This window comes from Pundamilia nyererei, unplaced genomic scaffold (assembly GCF_000239375.1).
Source record: "Pundamilia nyererei isolate P.nyererei 1_Seehausen unplaced genomic scaffold, PunNye1.0 scaffold00017, whole genome shotgun sequence".
In the NCBI taxonomy this organism is placed as follows: domain Eukaryota; kingdom Metazoa; phylum Chordata; class Actinopteri; order Cichliformes; family Cichlidae; genus Pundamilia; species Pundamilia nyererei.
Window position 1 is genome coordinate 37,038 of NW_005187418.1, and position 24,615 is coordinate 61,652.

General features: G+C 39.4%; 2 protein-coding genes across 4 annotated transcripts in view; one reads left to right on the forward strand and one right to left on the reverse strand.

Annotated features, from left to right (window-relative positions):
• LOC102196876 (zinc finger protein OZF-like) overlaps nucleotides 1-14,052 on the reverse strand; it is a 15,954-nt gene extending 1,902 nt beyond the window's left edge. Inside the window, exons 1-2 of one of the 3 annotated variants that reach the window (XM_005725670.1) lie at nucleotides 13,480-14,052; nucleotides 2,580-3,416 (exon numbers count right to left, since the gene is read on the reverse strand). In XM_005725670.1, the coding sequence (XP_005725727.1) occupies nucleotides 2,580-3,416; nucleotides 13,480-13,600 (958 nt within the window). In that variant the 5' untranslated portion in view covers nucleotides 13,601-14,052. Of the gene's footprint in view, nucleotides 1-906; nucleotides 3,417-7,866; nucleotides 9,607-13,479 lie in introns of those variants that run through there. The other 2 variants (XM_005725668.2, XM_005725669.1) reach the window with 2 other exon arrangements.
• A 2,046-nt stretch (nucleotides 14,053-16,098) lies between these two features.
• Nucleotides 16,099-21,202, forward strand: chmp6b (charged multivesicular body protein 6b). The gene is made up of 8 exons (XM_005725671.1): nucleotides 16,099-16,350; nucleotides 16,819-16,928; nucleotides 17,677-17,764; nucleotides 17,845-17,931; nucleotides 18,017-18,082; nucleotides 18,274-18,354; nucleotides 18,478-18,550; nucleotides 20,833-21,202. Exons 1-8 carry the CDS (start codon nucleotides 16,288-16,290, stop codon nucleotides 20,880-20,882), a joined length of 618 nt encoding a protein of 205 aa, XP_005725728.1. The 5' UTR covers nucleotides 16,099-16,287; the 3' UTR covers nucleotides 20,883-21,202.
• The last annotated feature ends 3,413 nt before the right edge of the window (nucleotides 21,203-24,615 follow it).

The window sequence follows — 24,615 nt, forward strand, 5'->3', positions numbered from 1 at the left end:
GGGAATCGTTTGCAAAAATGGCAAACAATTCCAAGGAATTGAAACAGTGGGAACCGGTTCTCAACAAGAACCGGTTTTCGATACCCATCCCTAGTCATGGCGCTGAATGAAGCTTCTGACCTTCAAAACATGGAGCACCAACACTTTAATGAGCACATCGCAGTGTGTTTATAGGAAATCATAAAAACAGCTTTATTTAATCATTTTAATCCTAACAGTCCTTTAATTAAGGTTAATTATGGAATTCCACAGGGTTCAGTGCTAGGACAGATTCTGTTTACATTATACATGCTTAAGCTAGGTAGTAACATTAGAAGGCAAAGCATACATTTTCACTGCTACACAGATGACACGCAACTTTATCTATCCATGAAGCCAGATAACACACACCAACACTGCTTTCTTCCGTTTGTGCAACATCTCTAAAATTAGAAACATACAGTCTCAGACTGGTGCTGAAGTAGCTAAACCATTTATTCTAGGCTCGACTAGTGTAATTTGTTGTCATTAGGATGTCCTAAAACTCCCTGAAAAGCCTTCAGTTGATCCAAAATGTTGCAGCAAGAGTCCTGACAGGGACTAGAAAGAGGGAGCATATTGGCTTCCCTTTATTGGTTCCCTGTTAAATCCAGAACTGAATTTATAATCCTGCTTCTCACTTATGTATGTATGTATGTATATATTTTTATTAGGGATGCAACAATACTCATATCGATATTGAACCGTTCGATACAGTGCTTTCGGTTCGGTACGCATATGTATCGAACAATACAAAATTTTTAATTTATTTTATCAACTTTTCTTCTGACGATGCTGTCTGTGTTGAGCACTCAGTGGATCTGCGTTCGACTACTCCGCCTAGGTTGCACCGTCGAGCGCAGATCCACAAAAATTGTGGCTTTTAAAATGTCATTGCTACAAGGTTGAGGCACAACTTTTAATCTGAAAACAAATGTTTTGTTTCCAGTCTGTGCTGCACCTTTTGAAGCTGCTCTGAGAGTAACTGGTAAGAGTTTGAAGACAAGATAACATCTTCCACACAAACTTGTTTGGGAAATACACATTTCTCCCCTTGTGATTGCCAGATGGTTGCCAACCAATTAAATGCAATAATTAATCATGTAACCAAGCAATAAATGGGTTAATATTCTGCAATGCTTACCTCCAGTGTTTACAGTACTATCTACTGTGTGTCATAAGCTTCCATTTTTTGCATTGCAATTCAACATCATCTTCAACCCAAGATCCTGTTTCTGTCCTTCATAACAGTTATATCCAACAATGCCACAGGTTATAAGCATTGTGAAAAATGATGATAATTGATGACATCATGCTTCAAGTAAAAAGCTCAAGAGGAAGAATAAAAAGAATAAATATTTTATTAATCAAGAAGTTGGCAAGTTACTGTTAGAGCAACCAAAAAAAGTGATTAAATACAAAATCTAAATACAATAAGGAGTTGAAATTAAATGCAAAATTAAAACCTAAATAACATTAGTTGATATACTCCATACCAGAAAAGCAATCAGGAGTAGATGTGTCCATCTGGTTCTGTGTTATCCAACACCACATAGCTGCTGTTTGACTGTGGTATGCTGATCCAAACTTATTTTGGTGCACACCCACCCACCCACCGAGTTCTGGTTTATACAGAAAAACAAAATGCTCAAGCATAGATTATTATTAAAAATATTATGACTAAACATGGTTATGTACCTTGGATATAGAAAATGTATAAATAAATGCTATCTGGAATTCAAGTAATATATTTCCCAATTACAATATAGCTTGCATCACTTTGAGCACATGGTACCACCCCTACTATAAATGTCACCAGCCATAGTCTCTATTTTTTTCATACAGTACAGGGAATCCTTCAAAGCACCCAATAGCATGAACAGACATAATTAATGACCAAACAAACAAAAAACATCCATCCAACTTATTCATTAGCAGGTAAGTGCATTCACAGAACCTTCAAAGCTGTTACTCCGTGTGGGTTTTCACGTGTCTGTTTAGATTTCCCTTCTGAGTAAACGTTTTACCACAAACACCACAGCTAAATGGCTTCTCTCCAGTGTGGACTCTCATGTGTCTCGTCAGAGTTCCCTGATGGGTGAATCTCTTCCCACATACAGTGCAGCTAAACTGTTTCTCTCCGGTGTGAACTCTGATGTGGATCTTGAGATCGCGCTGATGTACAAAGTTTTTGCCACAGACATCGCAACCATGTGGTTTTTCTCCTGTGTGGCCTCTTGTGTGGGCTTTGAGATGTGATTTCCTGTTAAATCTTTTGCCACAAATATCACAGCCATATGGTTTCTCTCCTGTGTGAACCCTTGTGTGTGCTTTAACAAGCGCCATCCGGTTAAACCTTTTACCACAAATGTCGCAAGCAAACTGTTTTTCTCCTGTGTGAACTCTCATGTGTGCACTTAATTGTGTTTTCCGGTTATATCTTTTACTGCAAAGATCACAACCAAATGGTTTTTCTCTTGTGTGAACTCTCATATGTCTCTTCAGGTCCACCTGTTGTGTAAATCTTTTTGTGCAAACCCCACAACCGAATGGTTTCTCACCTGTGTGAACCCTGATGTGCCTCTTGATATTTTGCTGTTGTGTAAACCTTTCACCACAGATGTCACATACAAACGGTTTCTCTCCTGTGTGGATTCTGATGTGCGCCTTGAAACTATAGAGATGTCGAAAACGCTTTCCACAAAAATCACAATGAAATGGTTTTTCACCAGTGTGAATTCGGATATGTGTCTTAAGATTTTGTTTTTGTGTAAATCGTTTTCCGCAAATACCACAGATAAATTGTCTGTCTTGTCTGGGTGAATCTACATTTCCCAAATGCCTGGAGGAAGTTTCCATTAAATGGCTTGTCATGAGCCTCTGAACAGGCCTCTTGCTTTTTGGAGATTTGAGTCCATTTGCACTTGATGTAGGAGCTCCCTGATTATTTTCACCATCATCATTTGGAGGTCCAGAATCTGACAAAGGTTCCTGCCAATCACCACCACCATCGTCACTATCATCATCATCATCATCATCTGAGACGTCAGTCGCAGAAGAGTCTGAAGCCTTCTCATCAGTATTTGGATCTGGGTTCCATAGTCCAGGTCCAGGTCCTTCACGGTCCTCTCCATCACTTTCTGATTTTATCTGTTTAGCTAAGCTGCAAAGTAAAGAGTTAGGCTTCTCTTCATCGTTTTCAGTCTTCACAGGACCAGCAGTGAGTTGGAGCCTGATAATATCAGCCTTTGTTAGATCATTAAGCGGCTCTCCCACCTCACTGTTACTGAGTTCATCTTGTTCCTCCTTTTTAAAGAGAAGCTCTGGGCCCTTCTGGTCCGGACTGTTGCTCCATTCATGGGAAACCTCTTCTTTGATCACCAACAGCTGTTGGACATCTGCAGAGAACACAAAAACAGACACGGGACAACAGTGACTCCATATTCTTGTGGTCAACAGAAGAATTTGTATACATGGTGATGGTGCACACTGATGCTAACTGCTGTATCATAAAGTGCTTGAACAAGAATCTAATGTGAAAATAAATTAACACACTTTTTTTAAATCAAGCCTTCCAAATTCAACATATAACTACATGACCTGCAACAAATATGATTATTTCCAGCTGTGAAAGCACTATTAGTGTTTGTCATTAACTTCCAAATGCCAAATACTAAAAGTGCTTTTCCATTCTTAAAGAGCTTCCAAAGGCAGAAAACACCAAAGCCCTGTACCAGATTTGAGTACTTTCTCTTCTTTGTTTCCCAACAACAGTACAACCCCACAAGATAAAGCAGTGCCTGCAGTCAGACACTTTTGTATCAGGACGCATAAGCAAAGAAGCATGTTTCCGCCCGGTTTCAGACCAGGGACTTTTCACATCTTAGGTGAACGTGATAACCACTACACTATGGAAACGGCACATGCTTCTACTGTATTTGTTATTTGTTTATTTCTGGACTGAAGAATATGTTTTCTTTTTAAAAAAAAATATTTAAAGAACTGAAAGGGTTTAGTTCTTTTGACAAGCAGTTAAGTTATCAAAAAATTATGCAATTTCTAAAACAAACAAAAGAGCAGTCCATTAAAAAAAAAAAATCTTTTTTTTCTCTTTGAATATTTACTTTTTTCCAATAACAAGACCAAATTATTTCTTATTCAATTAGCTCCAGGCCTGGCTATGGTTATTGTGAAAAGATGTGGGTCATTAGGTTGGTGGCAGTGTGAAAGATAAAAATACATATAGCAACATAAAAGTATCTCCAACTGACCAGAGCGTATTTCCAGCAGCTCGCCTCGATAACCAGTAAACTTGTTAGTGACTACTGTCAGCAGAAAACAAAAAGACTAAATCCACATACAAAAAGAAAGTAACTTGAGAGTTTCATGTGCTGTTTAGTAAAATTATATTCTTTCTCTCAACTTCAAGTCACCTAATCCGTAACAAAAAGGGAAATAATTTAATTACCATAAAAATGTCAAAAACCTGAACCTAAGACTTTCATGTATTTGATTCTGTATTCTTTGTAAACAACAACAACAACAAAGACAACTGTAGCTATGTTGCTTGAAAAAATACATCTTTATTTTTTATCACCACAGACATCTTACACACTAAGAACTATTAACTTACAATGTACAGATTTAATTAAAAGAAAACAAGAAATCCATCAAAGAAGTTAAACATGACAAGGCATGGCCCAGGCTGCTAGCTGCATTGACTTTTTGACAAGATAACTAATCAAAAACAGATCTGGACGGGATGAGCTAGGCAATGACCGGAGCCAAACCAGATCCAGGTGTGATCCAGTCTGAATCCCCGATCCATTTTGGATCCATCGTGCCATAAAAACATAGTCTGACTGGGAAATGATCTGCTGATCTAGTTCTGGTTCTGGGTCAACAGTCTTGGTGGGTCCGACTCTGAATTTCAGATAATGAAACTTTAAACTGGTATTTTACGTCAATTAATGACTGAATTCCAACCTGTGGACACACTTCAATATGAAATGTAATTAGATTACAATCAGACTGTTTGCAGCTGGATTTTAAAAGTCACTTTAACAACACATTTTGTTCAGTTTTACAGTTTTAAGTCATTTCAGTCTCATGTTCACTGAGATTTTCTCCAAGATCTAGCTGTGACAGACATCTTTCCAACAGTATGATTGATTACAACACAGTAAACATCAGTGAGGACCTCACCTGGACACTGAACACCACACAGCTGGTCAAGAAGGCTCAGCAGCGGCTGTATTTCCTGAGGAGGCTGAGGAAATTTAATTTGTTGGCCAAGATCCTCAGCAGCTTCTACAGCTGCACTGTGGAGAGCACACCATCCAGCTGCATTACTGCGTGGTATGGCAGCAGTACTGCTATGGACTGCAAACGCCTGCAGAGAGTGATAACAACTGCAGAGAAGATCGCCCTCTCTGCAGAGCATCTACCATCACAGAGTCCAGAGGAGAGCTGCCTCCATCCTCAAAGACCCCACACAGCCTCAACACAGACTGTTCACACTTCTGCTCTCAATACCAAGGTTTAGAAGTGTGAAATCCAGAACATCCCGATTCAACAACTCCTTCTCCTATCAGATTCCTGAACATCTGACCTACCTCAACTGCAATTTGCACATCAGGACACTTTGCACGCTAAGTTCATTTTGCACATTAAGCTCCTTTGTACATCCATTTACATTGACATCTGCATACCTTACTTGTCTTCACTTATTTTTTTTGTACTTATTTATCTTTCACTATTTTTTTATCCTTATTTTTTATGTTATTTATCTTAATATCTTGTCTTATTTGTATCCTTATTTATCTTGCTCCTTCAACCCTACCTAACTTGGCATTGGTGTGTGGACAGCAAAGGAAGAATTTCATTGCACAGAGAAATGCTATTACTTCTGTACACATGACAACACTTTGAAACTTTATACAGGTGATTTTGATGTAAACAGTGATTCTATAGTAATGTACACTGTTTCCAGTCTAATTTAACTAACTGGCTGACAGTCTGATACCTGCATTAATATTCAAAGACTCTCACAGTTAGAAAGATGGATTTACAGTGGCTTGCAAAAGTATTCGCCCCCCTTGAACTTTCCCACATTTTGTCACATTACAGCCACAAACATGAATCAATTTTATTGGAATTCCATGTGAAAGACCAAAACAAAGTGGTGTAAAAGTGAGAAGTGAAATGAAAGTCATGCATGATTCAAAACATTTTTTACAAATAAATAACTGCAAAGTGGAGTGTGCGTAATTATTCAGCCCCCTTTGGTCTGAGTGCAGTCAGTTGCCCATAGACGTTGCCTGATGAGTGCTAATGACTAAATAGAGTGCACCTGTGTGTAATCTAATGTCAGTACAAATACAGCTGCTCTGTGATGGCCTCAGAGATTGTCTAAGAGAATATTGGGAGCAACAACACCATGAAATCCAAAGAACACACCAGACAGGTCAGGGATAAAGTTATTGAGAAATTTAGGCTTAGGCTACAAAAAGATTTCCCAAGCCTTGAACATCCCATGGAGCACTGTGGGACACTCAGAAATTGAAGGAGTATGGCACAACTGTAAACCTACCAAGACAAGGCCATCCATCTAAACTCAAAGGCCGAACAAGGAGAGCGCTGATCAGAAATGCAGCCAAGAGGCCCATGGTGACTCTGGACGAGCTGCAGAGATCTACAGCTCAGGTGGGGGAATCTGTCCATAGGACAACTATTAGTCGTGCACTGCACAAAGTTGGCCTTTATGGAAGAGTGGCAAAAAGAAAGCCATTGTTAACAGAAAACCATAAGAAGTCCAGTTTGCAGTTTGCCACAAGCCATGTGGGGGACACAGCAAACATGTGGAAGAAGCTGCTCTGGTCACATGAGACCAAAATGGAACTTTTTGGCCAAAATGCAAAACGCTATGTGTGGCGGAAAACTAACACTGCACATCACTCTGAACACACCATCCCCACTGTCAAATATGGTGGTGGTAGCATCGTGCTCTGGGGGTGCTTCTCTTCAGCAGGGACAGGGAAGCTGGTCAGAGTTGATGGGAAGATGGATGGAGCCAAATACAGGGCAATCTTGGAATCCTGGGGCAGAGGTTCACCTCCAGCAGGACATCGACCCTAAACATAAGGCCAGGGCAACAATGGAATGGTTTAAAACAAAACATATCCATGCGTTAGAATGGCCCAGTCAAAGTCCAGATCTAAATCCAATCGAGAATCTGTGGCAAGATCTGAAAACTGCTGTTCACAAACGCTGTCCATCTAATCCAGCGGTCCCCAACCCCTGGGCCGTGAGTCGTTTGGTACCGGGCCGCAAGAGTTGAGGCTCAGGTGTGAAATGTATGGTTTTCAGGGTTTTTATCGGTTTTCAGCATTATTTTGTTATCGTTTTTTATCGTTAACACTGTTTCAAGTGTGTTATGAATAAATCTTCTTTTTTTCGGTACCGGTACTGGTTTTATTTTGTTGTATTTATCCGCGACACCTTAAAGGCTGGTCCGTGAAAATATTGTCGGGCATAAACTGGTCCGTGGTGCAAAAAAGGTTGGAGACCATTGATCTAATCTGACTGAGCTGGAGTTGTTTTGCAAAGAAGAGCTATAATTGCAGCAAAAGGTGGTTCTACAAAGTATTGACTCAGGGGGCTGAATAATTACACACACCCCACTTTTCAGTTATTTTTTTTATTTGTAAAAAAAAATGTTTGGAATCATGTATGATTTTCGTTCCGCGTCTCACGTGTACACCACTTTGTGTTGGTCTTTCACGTGGAATTCCAATGAAATTGATTCATGTTTGTGGCTGTAATGTGACAAAACGTGGGGAAGTTCAAGGGGGGCGAATACTTTTGCAAGCCACTATAATTCTTAGCTGATAATAAATAAGTGAGATATTCACTTTCTTCACTCATACAAATTGACCACTGAAAAATTAAAAAGCCATCATGGTAAATAAAAAGATAGTGAATTGACACCTAATCAGCATTTTAGTGTTCATAAAATGTAAACTTGTCTAAATTCATTTGCTCCACCAAGTGGTTTGATAGCAACTTTTGGAATAAGGAAATGAGTCAGTTTGTTAAAGAAAACTTGTCAGTGAGTAGGTTTAGTGTACAGAGTCTCACTCAGTTTAAGTTAACTTTCTTTGTGAATCAGAAATCCTCAAGTTTATCTCATCTCAGGTTTAACGAACACAGATTGGTTGGTTAAAACTGTTTCAAATAGCACTAAGACCCAGTACAATTTCTACTGTGTGTGGCTTCTCGTGTGCCTATTTAGACTTCCCTGTTGAGTAAAAGTTTTCCCACACACATTACAACCAAATGGTTTCTCTCCAGTGTGCACCCTCATGTGTCTCTTGAGGCTTCCCTGCTGAGTAAATCGCTTTTCACATGCAGGACAGCTGAACTGTTTCTCTCCAGTGTGGACTCTGATGTGTATTTTGAGGTCATGTTGATGCACAAACTTTTTCCCACATGCACCACAGCTGAATGGTTTCTCTCCTGTGTGTACCCTCATGTGCCTCTTCAGAACCCCCTGCTGTGTAAACATTTTATTACACAGATTGCAGCCAAATGGTTTCTCTCTTGTGTGAACTCTCATATGTCTCTTCAGAACGCCCTGCTGTGTAAATCGTTTTGCGCAGACAACACAGCTGAATGGTTTCTCTCCTGTGTGAACCCTCATGTGGCGTTTGAGATTTTGCTTTTTTCTAAATTTTTCACCACAAATGCCACAAACAAACGGTTTTTCCCCAGTATGGATTCTGATGTGTACTTTAAAACTATAGTGATGTCTAAAGTCTTTTCCACAAAAATCACAGTTATATGGTTTATCACCTGTGTGGACTCTCATATGCGTCTTCAGATTTTGTTTCTGTTTAAATCTTTTTGCACAAACACCACAGGTAAATGTTTTTTCTCCTGTGTTGACTATCATCTTTGAAAATTCACTTTGTTTCACTCTGTTAAATTTCTCATTAGCCAAACAGCCATAAGGCCTTTTGAATGAATGACATGTCTTCCTTCTCTGAAAAGAACACTTGCTTTTCAGTGATTTCAGAGTTTTCAAGTTTGATTTAGGTATAGGGCAACCACTGTCACCATCTTCGTTTGCAGGTCCAGCATCAGACAAAGGCTCCTGCCAATCATCTCCATCACTAATGTCTGTTTCAGAAGAGTCTGGGGCCTTCTCAACAGCATTTAGTTGGAAATGGAAATTTGGATTAGAGTTCCCAGCGATTTCTGGTCCTCTACAATCCTTTTCATCAATTTCATTGTTGATATTTGTAGCTGAGCTGCTGTTTGTAGCTTCTGCTTCTGCATTGTCTTCAGTCTGACTTTGATGAAGCTGTACAATCTGAGGTTTTTCTTCTCTTTCATCTTCACACTTCATGGAAATAGAAGACAATGTGCACTTAGTGCTAACAGCAAGATGCGCTCCCCCTGTATCGATCCACAGCTCCTCATGCTCCTCCTTTATGTGGAGGTGGTCTAGATTCTGCTGGTCCAGACTGGGGGTCCAGGGTAGCTCTTCTTTAATCACCAACATCTGCTGGACATCTGCGGGGAATACTGAAACATACATGTACATCACTGACTGTAGGCTTCTATATGTTCACCTTGATTTCAGTAACTGTTAATGTAATCTGAAATTCAAGTTACAGTGGGGATTATTTTGAGACCAAAAATGAAACACTATCCATCACCAGTCACCCTAACAATTACAGTAATGGTAAGAAGTTTAAATCCACTTCTCATGGGTGTGAATGTCATGGTAATTTTGGGCTTTTAATTTTTAATTTCTTTGAGCTGTTCTTTTAAAAGTAAAAAAAAAAAACCCCAACAACAACAGAGTTCACAGTTTAATTTTATTTCATTTATTTGAATTAATTTAATTTATAGACGGCATTGCAGAAACACTGTACCAACTGTTTCAGTTTCATCGTCATCAGGCTGTTTTACTGCCTGTGCTAAATTCCACCAACAGAATGGAATAATGAAGGAAGACTACCTCCAAATTCTTCAACTTCACCTCAAATCAACAGCTAGATGGTTGAAATTGGGACACAGTTAACGTTCTAACAGGATAATGGGCTGAAACACATCAAAACTGGCATCGGGATGAATAAACCAGGCTGACATTAAGGTTCTGGAATGGGCAAAGCCCAGAGATCCATCCACTTGAAACTTTGTGAACTATGCTTACACGCGGATCTGTGCCAGGAAACCAAACAATTTTAAATAAACGCTAACAATTCTGCTGAGAAGAGTGGTCAAGAGTGGTCAAAATCCAGCCTGAATTATGTGAGAAGCTTGTTGATGGATAACAAGTCTGGTCAAGGTGCAGTTAGCTAAGGGACATTTAACCAAATATTAATGTACATATTTCAACTTGTATGACCCTGTGTGGCTTAGAAAATCCAAAATAAATTCAAAGTTGTGCACATAATTGTTGTTGTTTTTTAATCATTAAAGATGTATGCTGTATGGTAATTCTAACCTACCTGGAAAAAGAAGTATTCAAACAAATTGTTAAATGACCAAATTCACTATGACACTTCATGGCCATGATGAGTGGATGGAAGCTTTGGACCAAACATTTATCAATTTCATTTTCCCCTCTTCTGTAGAACCAGATTCCAGTTTGGATTCAGGAGATGGACTTAATCTTTACTTTTAAGATTAGGCTTCAAACTTATCTTATCCCTGAATCCTCCCTTAGTTATGCTGCAGTAAGTGTAGGCTGCTGGGGGATTCCCAAGATGCACTGGGTGTTTCTTCTTCAGTCACCTTTCTAACTCATTATGTGTTAATAGACCTCTCTGCACTGAATCATACTTGTTATTAATCTCTGGCTCTCTTCCACAGCATGTCTTTGTCCTGTTTTCCTCCTCTCACCCCAACCGGTTGCGGCGGTTAAAAGGGAGTTTTTCCTTCCCACTGTCACCAAAGTCCTTGTTCATAGGGATTCATATGGTTGTTGGGTTTTTCTCTATGTATTATTGCTTTATATTGTACAATATAAAGCACCTTGAGGCGACTGTTGTTATGATTTGATGGTGTATAAATAACATTTTTTGAATTGAAATTTTGGTAAACCACAGATCTTTATCTTGGGGATGTGGTAAAAATAAAGCTTAGATATAATTACTTATGAAGCAGTAAAGGAAGCAAAAACAAAAACCTCAAATGGCTAGAGACAAAATAATGATGGCTTAATAGACTGCCTATTTTCATTGAATATAGGAGGTCTTTCACACCTGTGACACCAAAACCTTTTCTTTCTTTCTTTGCATAAGATCTGATATAAGCGCATGCCATCATGATTCAGTTACAACAATGCTTTCACAATGAAAAGATTGTGGTTCAGCATGCCATCCAGTATGGAGATGTCAGGGGGAACGTGGGTCAAAATGATTTGGTCAAATTTCTCAGCAAGACGGAGCTCCTTGCTACACTTCGGGTTCCATTTTGAAGTTTCTCAAAGTGAAAAAGCTCAAAGTTCTTTGGGCTTAGCCAGCAGTCTCTTGATATGAATATTATTGAGTACATCTGAGGACAAAGATGGAAATATGGAGGAGGAAACCCAAGAAGCTGGAGCAGCTTTGGGATGCCTGCAGGCCAGCCTTTGATTTCATACCCGATGACTTCGTGTCAAACTGAATAGCAATAGTTCTGCAGTTCTGTAAGCTACAGGAAGCCGTATAAGACATTCAGTTTCATGTTTATACTGTGATAAAATAATACACTGATTTTCAGTATATAAAGTATTTACTTAACCCATTTAATCCCAAATGTTTCCCTGCAAAATGAGTGAATGCATTTTACTCCTTAGACTTCCCCTACACACAATATGTTGAATTAAATGTCATAGGCAGTTAAAACGGCAGTTGTTGCCAGTGGGATTGAATGGGTATTTAAGTAAAAACATAAAATGTTTTGACAGTTTGATTGTTTTAATATGCAGCAGAGTGTTTGTTCAGCAATAGGCTGACATGTTTGTGATTATCATATAGAAGCAAATCTCAATTAAATTAATACTTTTTTAGTAGCCTTTAAATAAACTGGTGACCCTCAACAAAAACATGAAATACTCCTGACTACAAATTTTACACAAAATTAAAAGTAATATATTAGCTCCTATAATTGTGATGTACCCATCACAAGACTTTCCTCCAAGAATGTATCAGCCCATCAGGAGATAAATCCGAAGCATAACGTAAACACTGATATTCTATTGGAACTGGAAAATGTTGTAACAGCTCACCTAATTTGCTCAGCAGATCCTGATACACTGCAAACAGATTTATGAGCATGCAGAAGGACATTTATTGTTTAAAGGGAAATCTGATCATTACTGTTATTAAGTGGCGAGAGGTGCTTTACATTACATCATCCAGGATGAAATCTTGGAATGTTAAAGTGTACAGACACAAAGTGGTTATCCCATAATCCCATATGTAATGATAAACATAGGGAAGGCATGTTGCTCTGTGATGTTTTCATACCACAAATATCTTTGTTTCATGAACTAAACTTAACTTTAGGGAGAGCACCGTCCATATTTTTCTATCTAAAAGCAAAAATCATGAAAACTTATATAAGAACATTCAAAAGCTGAAGAAGCTCCTTTACGGGTGACAAATAATATTTATTTTTTATAATGAAATTCCTAGAAAAAAATAAAAATAAAAAAAGAGTTGAATGCTTAGAACATTTTTTTATTTGGTTGTACTTTTTCTTTGAGCTTTTAGGAAACCAAAAAACTGGAGGTCTGAAAAATGTTTCAGTCAGAGCGACGGTTACAAAATGCCACGTTTAAAGTCACCAAAATCAACTTTCGCCTTCATTCTAATGCTCGGTCTCAACAGCAGGTCGCCTTGACCACTGAGATGCTGCCATGTGACTGACTGATCAAAAATTTGTATAAATGAGTGATTAAACAGCTGTACCTAACAAAGTGGCCAATGAGCGTATATCTGCTAATTAATGTAGCCAAACAAACCATTTAGATTAATGTCAGACATTTTAAGGAAGGAGTGAAATGCATAAAAACCCAATAAGCTTTAAAACAGATAAGTTTATTTGTATATATGTATTTTTTTTTTCATTTATCTCTTGTTTGCCCCTTATATCATTTGAAAGTTATATAGATTTTTTTTTCTTTGCTCAAAGGTAGTTTTTAAAAAGGAATTACTTTAAAAACTACAAGATTTCTTGCATATGTGCGCGGTGTAAAGCGGCCGGGTGCTACACGATGCCCAGATGAGTTCCGCCTTTTTAACTCCGAGAACACAAAAAGTCATTGATAGCAAATACTTTTGTTATTTTTACAAATTGAGATTAGCAGATCGTGAGAAGATGTGCGATCGTGATCTCCACCCAGCCCCACAGCGAATCAGCTGTTAGCAGATTTCCTCGCATTCCAGCTGTGTTTATTCTTACCAGCGGTTTGGTTTATATCAGCGTCCTGCAGCTGTTCAACATCTGGAGGTTTAATGTCCGGCTTTTCTTCAAACTGCAGACTCTCAGCTCTGTTATGATCAAGATAATCCACTTCATTCATGGTGTCGACTCCTCTTTAAAATAAACTGCAGGCTTGTGTGACACGAACCAGGCCCGTGCAGAATCGATCACCGCCGATCACAGTGAAACACGCCCTGGTTACATTTGTCTGTCTCGCTTTGATCCATGAACGTGTTCAAGTACTCAAAGGGGGATCGTGCTCTTCTGAATTATTTTGGAAACGAATTATTGATGTCTGCTGTGTTTTGAACAGGCATCTGCACGGACAGCTTCCCTCTTCATTCCACACAGCATCTCCACCGGCTTTTATTCGCGCTGCATTCACGCAGTTTACCCACGTTGTCATCCACTCACCTCGAAAACCATGAAACCTTTAAAACACAAGAGCACACGAAGTAGGCTATTAAGAAACAAAACGGACCAGGGTTTACATGTGCGTTTTATCACGATGGTTTACTGGCCTCTAACGGCCGATCTCAAGAAGTGCATCACAACATAACGAGACGTGCTGACACTTCCGGTGGGTACGTTCAAAATACAAGTTAAAGTATTAACCAGCATTAAGATTTTAACTTTGTAAAAGAAAATAACATACTTAGGGGGATTGTCTTTTCTGTGTGTATGAAAAAATTTGCTGATACACAAAATAATGTTACAACACATCATTCTTATCTTGTAAAATAAAACCAAATGTTATGTTTTCTCTAGAGAGGGAAACAGAGATTGATTAAATATTTGGTTTTATATTTACAATCTGCTTTTATTTCTATAAACAAAAGAAACACAACTAGGACAAAATTTTCTCATGTACAGTATCAACCGTTTCTTCCTCATTTCCTTTTTTCTTCCACCCATTTATGTCTCTCTGCTTCATAGACGGGAGACTCCTCAAATTCTTCCAGGCCATCTCCTTGGCCATGCCTTTATCTCTGTATAGAGAGTACACTTTTGAAGGGCAGTAGATGTATTTCCCTGCCACTTCAGGGAAGCCCATATGAATGTGTGGGCTATTTGGTCCCTGTTCCAGGTCCATGTCGCAGAATCTGCAGAGGCGGCCTGTTTGTTGGGATTCTGGCCTTTTCCTCTTTTTCTCCACCCTCTTCTTGGTAGCACCCAGTTCCCTCTGTCTGAACAAAAAGGTATTTTAGAGTTATCATTCCCTTAGCAGTTTAACTTTGATGCATTTTCTTTGAACAATAGAAATACTATAGTGGATGGAGGCTCCAACTGTCTCATATTGGGACTCGGGCTAACTACAGGCAAGGTTACTCTTTGTCTGCCTTTTCCCCTCAGGCTGCTGCTGCTGTTGGTTTTCTAAGATGCCTTCCATAATCTTCTCTATTGAGTCTTGTGTGAGAGATGTAGACAGGGAAGGAGGAGGTGGGTTAAAGACACCTGGAAGACTACAGGAACATTAGTTGTGTCACTCCCTTCTGTTGAAGAGTGCCACAGTTGCTGAATCTACAGAAGTTGTTTCTGGGCTTGTGTTCAAAGAAGAACTGATGTTTAGAGGTTTACCTAAGTGCTTCACATAACAGGATATGTACAGTTTCCTTTTTTGCCCTCAGTTTAACTTTGTTGTCCTCATCCATTTCATCATTTTTGCTAGCATTAGCCCCAGCGCTAGCCAAAATGTCTCCCTCGTCATTAACTTCACTTTCTTCAGTGTCCATCTCAGCCATAGATTGAACTCGTTTCTTGTTTTTTGTCTTGCCGTGTTTGTCGTTCACCATAGCCCCATCCTAGTTAGTCATTTTCTGCTGTTTATCTTGGTAGTATTTCAAGTATTCAGGGGCTTTGACAAAAAAGACCCGGGAACAGTAGTTCAGTGGTTGTGTCTTGTTCCTTTTTTTTCAGTGTATTACTCCCGAACCCTGATTTGATCCATATTTTCTGCACTCTGTACCCATACTTTCACACCTAGTTTTTTAAAAAAGTAAACGTGGCCACTTTTAAATAGCTCGTGACTGAATGTTTGGACTTAGAATAAATCAGGAAGATGTTAGAGTGAAAACGTAATTATAAAAATGTGAGTTTGAATTATTAATAATTAATGTGAGTGTAACAGTAGGTGCAGAGAACTGTGCTAGAAAAATTTGTTTGAGAACGGTAAAATCATCTAGAATTAATTTGCTTTTTTCATTTTCATTGGGAAATTTTTTAAATTATGAAGATTAAATTTAATTCAAACTTTTGTAAAACAAAACAAAACACACAAATCTAACACACTCCAAATACTCCATCTGTGGAAGTTAAATTAATTAACATGCAAATTTCCAATCCTTTATCACAGGTTACGCTGACTGTTTGTATTGTCACTCTACTTTGAAAGTCCACACCGGAAGTTTTGTACGATCACACTGTAGTTTCTGTGTCTGACCACTGGGGGGCAGTGGAAACTGGCGGATCTCTTTATTTTAAACTGTGTTTAAGATTACTCGGCTCTACCCTCGAAACAGCTGTGATTTTAAAGTATTTTCATGTTAAATAACTGCAGGTCTGTCATAAGTTTGCTCTAAATGGGCGCTTTAACCAAATGTCATACCAGAAGTGTCTGTCCCTGCCGGGACACCGTCCTTCCTGGTGTGGGTGTGGACACAGATGACTACACAAATAATGGAGGAGAATCTTCACAAGTCTGTCTCTTGAATTTAGCTTTACATTTAAGTAGTTTGCCCTCCTTTTTTGCTTTTTGGTTGAGACTTTTAGCTGGCATGCTGTGCCAGGATGGGAAATCTTTTTGGAAAAAAGAAACAAACCCGAGTGACAGAACAAGACAAAGCGATTTTGGTAAGTGTCACACAGCTAGCTGAAGTGTTAGCCTGGAATTCTGTGCTGTAAAACAGAGCGAACTCTTGTGTGCTAATTTAACAACTTCGGTTATCGAGTAGCCCTCAGCAATATTTTATAAAGCAAAACATCTAAATGTTATTATTATTCAGGGTCTACTCTTCTGTCTTAATGTACTTACCGCTTAATCCTCTTCGATTCGTTCTTTAAAGTGTCCTTTAAGCAAACACTGTAAGTCATTCAAATTCTAACACTGTAGTGTACTTATTTTTCTATGCCGGTATTACCGGAGGACCTTAACGTAAGCGCAGCCAGTAATAATCAGATTATAGCTGCTGTAGTTTGTGCAGACTGCTACTATTTCTAAACCTGGATCAACAAGAAGTTGCTATGGCTGAATTAGTTTGAAGCGTATCTGAGTGCAGTGCAGGTGTTTGGTTCGTTCATGTCTCTATTTCCTCATTTCAGCAACTCAAACAGCAAAGAGATAAGCTCAGGCAGTATCAAAAGAAGATCAATGTGCAGCTGGAGAAGGAGAGGCTTCTGGCCAAACAGCTGCTGAAGGATGGCAAAAAAGAGTGAGTACAGTATAATCAATGAAACCATAGTAATGATTGAAAGGAGAGTAAAGGCATATATGTTCTCAGCACAAAATATATAAATACTGCTCAATAGGGAGCGTAATACTCAGGACAGAAAGGACAGCTTCCCTGCAACTGTTCTTGCAGCTGACTTCCCAGAGTTCATTAATATAAAATGAAAATTAAGAAAAATAAAGTTTTGAAATCTGCAGTTCTGAAATGTTGTTCTAATTGATGTCTCTAAAGCTTATTTCAGGCAGAATCCTTAAAAAATAATAAATAGCGAAAAACACAAATCAAGCTGACGTCTTCAGTTGTTTTGCTTGTTTGAGCAGCTGTGAAGAATCCAAAATATTTCCTTTCACTGTCACCAAATTCAGTTTAACAGAGGGCTGAACTGGATGAAAATCACCTTCTCTCCAAACTTCTTTATCAACCTTCCTTTTGTTTTCTCTGGGTTATCTACTGCAGCTGACTGTGAGCACATGTACAGTGTTGGTGCATGTGCTCAGGGTGCTTGGACAGAGAATCAGAAACTAAACGTAAATCCAAAGCCAGTTAATAGTGGCAAGAAAGCAAATGGGATGGGAGATGGGAAAGAAGAGAGGTTTTTTTTACTGTTGCAAAAAGAATTTGGGAAGACGAGACATTTTGTGCAGCGCTTTTTTTTTGATTGTCAATCATCTCTTACATCTCTTACATTTCTCCCTCTTTACTACAAGCTTTAACGTGTTTATTTGAACAGGAAAGCTCTTCTCTTACTGAAGAAGAAACGCTATCAAGATCAACTCTTGGACAAGACAGAGAACCAGATAAGCAACCTGGAGCGCATGGTGAGCGATCGGCAAACTGCACTGACACTCAGCAGCGTTTAGGTGGCGCTCACAGCTCCTCCCTGTGCTCCTCGTTTCAGGTTCAAGACCTGGAATTCGCCCAGATCGAAAGGAAAGTCATCGATGGATTGAAAGTTGGAAATGAATGCCTGAAGAAAATGCATGAGGTAGGTGATGACATGTGGCCTGCAGATGCTTTTAAAATTCATCACCTGTTATTCATGAGCTGTTATCAACTCTTTTTCGCTGCAGGTGATGTCTATTGAAGAAGTAGAACGGATTATGGATGAAACTCAAGATGCCATTGAGTACCAAAGGGTAGGTCCTTTCAGCTGGTAATCGGGTTCATTTATTATTTTAGCCTCTTTTACTTCATTCTGCAAGTAGATGTGGAGAGAGTGAAAATTTAAAAGGATTTCTCAAATCTCTGTCGATTAAATTTCACAGATGTAAAATTGGTTCGTATCCACAGTCATTTCACTTTTTAAAAACTTGTCGTCTCTCTGCAGCAAATTGACGACATGCTGGCCGGCTCCTTATCTCAGGAGGATGAAGATGCTGTGCTGGCTGAACTGGAGGCAATAACTCAGGTTAGTTTAATCAGCTTTAAAAGAAAGAAAAAGAAAAGATTAGATCGCACTTTTAGCAAGCAGCACCCTGCTCTTCATTTTGATTCTGAGTTCTGACCTGTCGGATTTTGAACTTTCTCTCAGGGAGATCTCGAGCTTCCTGAGGTCCCTTCAGACAAACTGCCAGAAGTTCCAGAGGCCGCGGAGGAGCAACCAGGTTTGTTGTCTCATGTTTTTCCTATCCCAGGTTCACACTGCTGCACATTCCTGTTCAAAAAGCAAAACTGACTAAAGTTCCAACCAGAAGTCTTTCATTATCCATTGATAACTCTGTTGTCACACTCAGGTTAAGAGTCTTGGTTTTATCCTTGACAGCACTCTTTCCTTCACAGTACATATTAATAATATCACTCAGTCTTCTTCTTTTTTTTTAATCTTCATATTAACCGCCTTCATCCTTCGCTCACTCCAAACAGTACCGTCATACTTGTCAATGCACTTGTCATATTTCGTTTAGATTACTGTAATTCTCTTCTCTGTGGTCTATCTCAGAAATCTCTCCACAAACTGCAGTTAGTTCAAAATATAGCTGCTCATATTATATCCAGAATTAGATCCACTGAACATGTAACAGCTGTTCTTAAACAGCTCCATTGGGTTCCCATTCACCTCCGTGTAAATTTGAAGATCCCACTTCTTACTTTATAACCTCGCTCCTCCATATTTATCTGATCCTCTCCATACGTTTTATTTTGTTGTACTAATGTAAGGTGACCTTTAAAGGCACCTGTTAATAAAATATGTTATTATTATTAATATATTATTATTATTATTATTATTATTATTATTATTATTATTATTATTATTACTAATGACTTTTAGAATATGTGCATGACACTTCATAGAAAAAATCCAACAGCCATCCTCCCATCGTGTTTCATATCACAGAGGCTGTGCTGAAACCTCAGTAATATCTTCTTTCCACGACTGTAAACACTTCACCACCAGAAAGTAATTTTAGAGGAGTCAATAAATAGAATGCTTTTATTAAAAGGCTGTGCTGAGTCACCGTGGGCCCCGGTGACCTTATCACTCTGTTTAAAACTAAAACATGCAGTGTGATGAAGCTTAAATCTCGCTGCTGTCTCACGTCTTTAAAAAGATCTTTAATGAGGTGTCTTCTTGTCACGTTGGCGCTTTATTAGATGCTTAAATGCAAAGCTCAGAAGAGAGAGGTCCTCAGAAAGCGAGGTTATTACATCTATTAACATCACGTTTTTATTAAAATAAATGGCAAAAACCTGCCCTGCAGCTGTTTGCAGCCACTACTTGCAGATTTTTGTGTCGATCGTTGTTCTTTCGCTGCTGAATCAAAACATCTGGAAAGATTGCCGTCTCATTGCCATCTTTGTGATCTTTGACTCTCAGTTAATGGTGAGGAATGGTAGAGGCACACCTGATAGGAAGTAAAAGGCTGTCAATTGTTGAAGCTTAACCACTCTGGGGACCGTTAAAATGTGTGTGTAACATGCATATAAGCGTGAAAATGCTACATTGGATTTACTAAAAATGACCTACATACATGCACTGTCTATACACATAAAAGGTAAAAGTACTCTTTATTTAAAGTAAATGTTTTAATCAATCCGAGTATATATGTGAAGAGTCTTGGTAGCCTTGGTAGTTCATAGGCAGAGTTTCTTCAAGATTACATACTCTATGGTCACTGTAGCATGATTAGTACTCAGTAGATACTTTATACATGTATAATCTGTATTAGGCCTGGGCAGTGACACCCAACATCTGGTCGCTACAGAGAAGTTTGTAATTCTTTAAATGGTTGACAAGAGGCCATAAGGGGTTTTTGGGGGCAGCACCGTGTGCTTCTTTGCATCCAGTTTCACTCTACCGACAGCAAATGTCCAGCAAATCCTCGTCAACCATTCAAAACATACTAATTTTTCCTTAGCAACCACTTGTTGCCATATGTTCGCTGACCTGTCTCTAGGCCCCTGTGGCTGAAACCTCAGTTTTGTTTCTGCATTGTTGGATCTGTGAGTTTTCTGCACTTGATCTGTGATCTCACAGCAGGTCCAGGTTGTGTGTTATGTTATTGGACAAGATGAAGGTGATGTTGTGTCTGCTGTCAGGTCAGGCTTCAAGAAAAATGAACTTGGGTTTTATTTTTGCATAAAAATGAGTTCACTGCAGTGAGATCAAATAAAACAATACAGAATAAAACGATTTTGGTAAGTAAAGTTCAATAAAGTAAACTAGTCTGAGCAGAGGAAAAAGCTTGGAGCATAAAATAATACATTGGTTAACCAAACTTGAAAAACTTCAGGAAGATAACTGGTGTACATGGTATGCAAACAATAGCAAGCACTGAAGCATACTAAAATGCTGTAAAATACTGTAACATTACCTATAAAGATTTAGCATGTCACGACTCTACGGCCCCTCATCCTGCTTCTTTCTCTGTCAATCTCCTTGTTTCAGAGCGGGAGCGTCCCAAGAAGAAACCGCAGCGAGAGGCGCTCGCTTTGTAGGAGCACGACTGAGGATCTTCAGCCGACAGCAGCTGGTTGCTCAAAGACCCAAAGACGGCAGCCAGTCTCAGATAACCGGGCCTCCTCCACCCCATCCAGCGGCTGTTTCTCCTCATGGGCTGCAGGTTCACACGTGAAGCGAGTCAGGACCGGTTCACCGCAGTCACAAATGCTGATTGAACCATGAAGACCTGTGAGATCAGATTATCGTGCCTAACCTTTGTTTGATTAGTTCTCTGTGTTTACCATCAGTCATTTGACATACAGTGACCTAAAGCCATGTGTGTATGTCATTTTAATTCCTCCCTCAAAAAAAAGTAAAGTAAAGTATTTAAAGAGCCAGTTCACCCAAATTACAGAAACACACATTTACCTCAGTGCATCCAGGTCTGTGCTGCCATGCTTTCTCAGATTGTGGTGATTTATTTTTTAGTTTTTTTGCTTTACAGCTGCAGTAAGTCCAGCTGAGATTAAATTGCTTTTTTCCTGCTGTAGAATACATATATCTGTTCTGTCGTTTGTCCTGTGAGGGAGGGGTAAAAATGCAGAGGAGACGTTATGATGGTGCTGTGCTCTGGCGATCTGATCCACCTTCCTGTCGTCTTGTTTGCCCTCTGTGTGCTCACCAGTAACTGATACCTGTACAGCAAGTTAGAGTAAATGGAGTTAGCCCTATCTACCCTTATTGTAGACTTTGTGACCTAAACACATAGAACAAAATGATGGAGGAGTTAATTTCCAACTTTCACCATGAACAGAGCCTCCTTCACATATGGCGATAAATTGTTCACCCTAACATTTGCCTGGCTCTTTACTTTCTTTGATATATGTCGTTCTACTAATGCACTCAGCCTGTTTTTATCTGTGTAAAATCTCCCACTCAGCCTCCCTGCAACAAACGCACACATCTGGTGAAACAAAAACTTGAGGAGCGCAAAACAAGCATCTCCGCAAACATAGTTACATAGATGATGGATCGGTGAATGTAATAACAGAGAAACAAGCCTGGGAACCATCATTGGTCTCTGACAAGTTCACATAGAGACATTTTTCTTCCATGTATTAACTTATTTGTGATTGCAAAAAGGGATGATTAGATCTCATTTCTGCTAGTTTTTAAAAATCTTTGCTTATAAAACATTTGCATTTAGCAACAGGATGGAGGGGTACGTTGTTTTTCTTGTGATTTGAGTGAACTGATCCTTTAAAGCAGGTGTAACAGAAACATAACATTTTCTCTGTAAAGTCTTTGGTGTCTTTCTCTTACCGTAAAGGCCTTCTCTTCATCTGGCTTTGCTTTCTGAGTTACTCAACCCACCCTAAAGTACCCCCCAAAAAACAAAACAAAAAAAACTATTTGCATCAGATTCACAGAATATTCTCTCAGTCTGACCCCTTTTCAAGCAGCTTAACTAATCTAATTCCTTGCTCCCCTTGTGGATTAGTTCAGTGTCATTGGAGAAAGGGCTAATCATATCATCTGTGGGCTTACCTCTGACGCCCAGACAACAGCTGGTAATCTCTTCAAGGTAATAACTTGACAGAACCTGGGGCTTTACCCATCAAGTATGATCAAAACTAATTATTTCAGTGTTTGCGTATGATGCTTTAGATTTTTTACATATTCATGTTAAAGTGGTGCAAGAAGGGTGGCCTAGATCCAGAAGGCTTAAAGCTTGTGCATCTTTGAAGATCCAGCTAACTAATCTGTAAATCAGTTAATCTCACAGACAGAAACACTGATGACTAATACTGACAGTCTGCGATTCGCCAGTCCTGCTGCAAACTACTTGTCTTAAAATGGCCTCAGATATTGTACCTCTATATATTCTTTTTACAATAAAAGTGTTTTTTTATTGCCGTTCGTTATCTCACTGCCTGTAAATCACTGTTCAGATTGTTATTCAGTGAGTGAACACAAGGTGGCAGCAGATGACTCAGTTTTGAAGCTGCTGGTCTCCAGTTTTCTCTCTCCTCACTTCACAACTGACCAAGGCAGGTGGTCTCTATGTGTTGGAATAAATGGGAGTCCTTCTCTCCACTATCTCCAAATGCTTCTTATAAGGGATTCTTTCATCACTGAGCTTCTGGCTCTAATTTTGTAGGGTCCTTACATAAGGACCTTGAGATGACTGTTTTGAACTGGTGCTGTGTAAATAAAACTGAATTAGGTACACAGTTTACTGTGGGGCTTCCCTCTCATATCCAGATGAAAGTTATCTTGTAGCTAAAATGTAATATTTTGGGCCGCCTTATTTTTCTAAATCTATACCAATCAGGCATAGCATTGTGTTGGTCCCCCATTTGCTCCCCAAACAGCCCTAACCTGTCAAGGCATGGACTTAACTAGATGCCTGAAGGTGTGCTGGGGTCCAGCACATCCCGGAGATGCCCAATTGGATTAAGATCTGGGAAATACGGAGGTCAAGTCAACACTTCAAACTTGTTGTGCTCCTCAAACCATTCCTGAACCAGTTGTTTGTGGCAGGGTGGATTATCATGCTGAAAGGGGCCATCAGGGAATGCTGTTCCTCTGAAAAAAGGTACATGGTTTCCAACCATGCTTAGGTAGAAGCTACATGTCAAAGTAGCATCTCAAGGTTTCCCAGCAGAACATTGCTCAAAAGAATCACATTGCCTCCACCGACTTGTCTTCTTTCCATGGTGACGTGCTGGTGCCAGGTTTTCCCCAGGTGAGCAATATCCATGCACCCAGCCATCCACGTGATGTGGAAGAAAATGAAATTCACCAGACGAGGCCACCTTCCTGCACTGGTCTGTGGTCCAGTTCATGCTTGCGTGCACATGGTTAGTGCTTTTAACAGTGGACAGGGGTCAGCACAGGCAGCCGGACTGGTCTGCAGCTCTGCATCCCCATACACAGCAAACTGTGATTCACTCTGTACTATGACACCTTTCTGTCAGAACCAGCATGAAGTTTTTCAGGAATTTCAGTAGATCCATCTGTTGGATTGGACCACATGGGCCAGCCTTCATTCCCCGTGTGCCTTCTGTTCCTTCCTTGGACCACTGTTGATAGAGGAACACTCTACTGGAGATGCCCTGACCCTGAGGACAAAATGTTAACTTGCTCCTTTATATAACCCCTCCCTCCATGAATATCCATCAGTGAATATGATAGGTATTCACTTCACCTGTCAGCGGTCATCATTTTACATCTGATCGGTGTATGTTTAACCTATTTCCCACATCACACAAGGGGAAATGGGTCAGATGATGGCATACAAAGAAATTTGTTTCCTGCTTTGGTGTGGAGGAGCTTGAATGTCCTGCACAGATCACGTTAACGATTAAATGACAGTAATGCTTTTGTGTCCATCTGGAATGAAAAAGGCTCTGCTGACAGTGAAAAATTGAGGGTTGTAATCCAATCATTTGCATACCCACATTGTTTTAGCCTTATGTCAATTTATTTAATTTAAATGTGAAGATATTGAAAACTTTAATAGCACAGTGTGGTGCTAATGGGGGTACAGAGGTGTGGTGCTTTACCGAATTCTATAAAATTGCATGATTTATCTTTAAAGTAACGATTGACATTTCATCAGTGCTATAAAAGAAGGGGAGACTGTTGACGAGCCCTCACCATCCTCTTTAATTTCATCAGCGTAGGAGGCACAAGTTTAATGATCTGTGTTATTATAAATCTCAATGATTGGTCTGTTTTATGGTTTGCAACCTGATTTGTCATATTTTTGAATCAATATTAAAG

Coding starts and splice junctions, on each gene's coding strand:
- chmp6b (XM_005725671.1), top strand. CDS start 16,288: ATGGGAAATCTTTTTGGAAAAAAGAAACAAACCCGAGTGACAGAACAA. Junction 17,765..17,844: donor TAAGCAACCTGGAGCGCATG/GTGAGCGATCGG, acceptor TCCTCGTTTCAG/GTTCAAGACCTGGAATTCGC. Junction 18,083..18,273: donor ATGCCATTGAGTACCAAAGG/GTAGGTCCTTTC, acceptor GTCTCTCTGCAG/CAAATTGACGACATGCTGGC.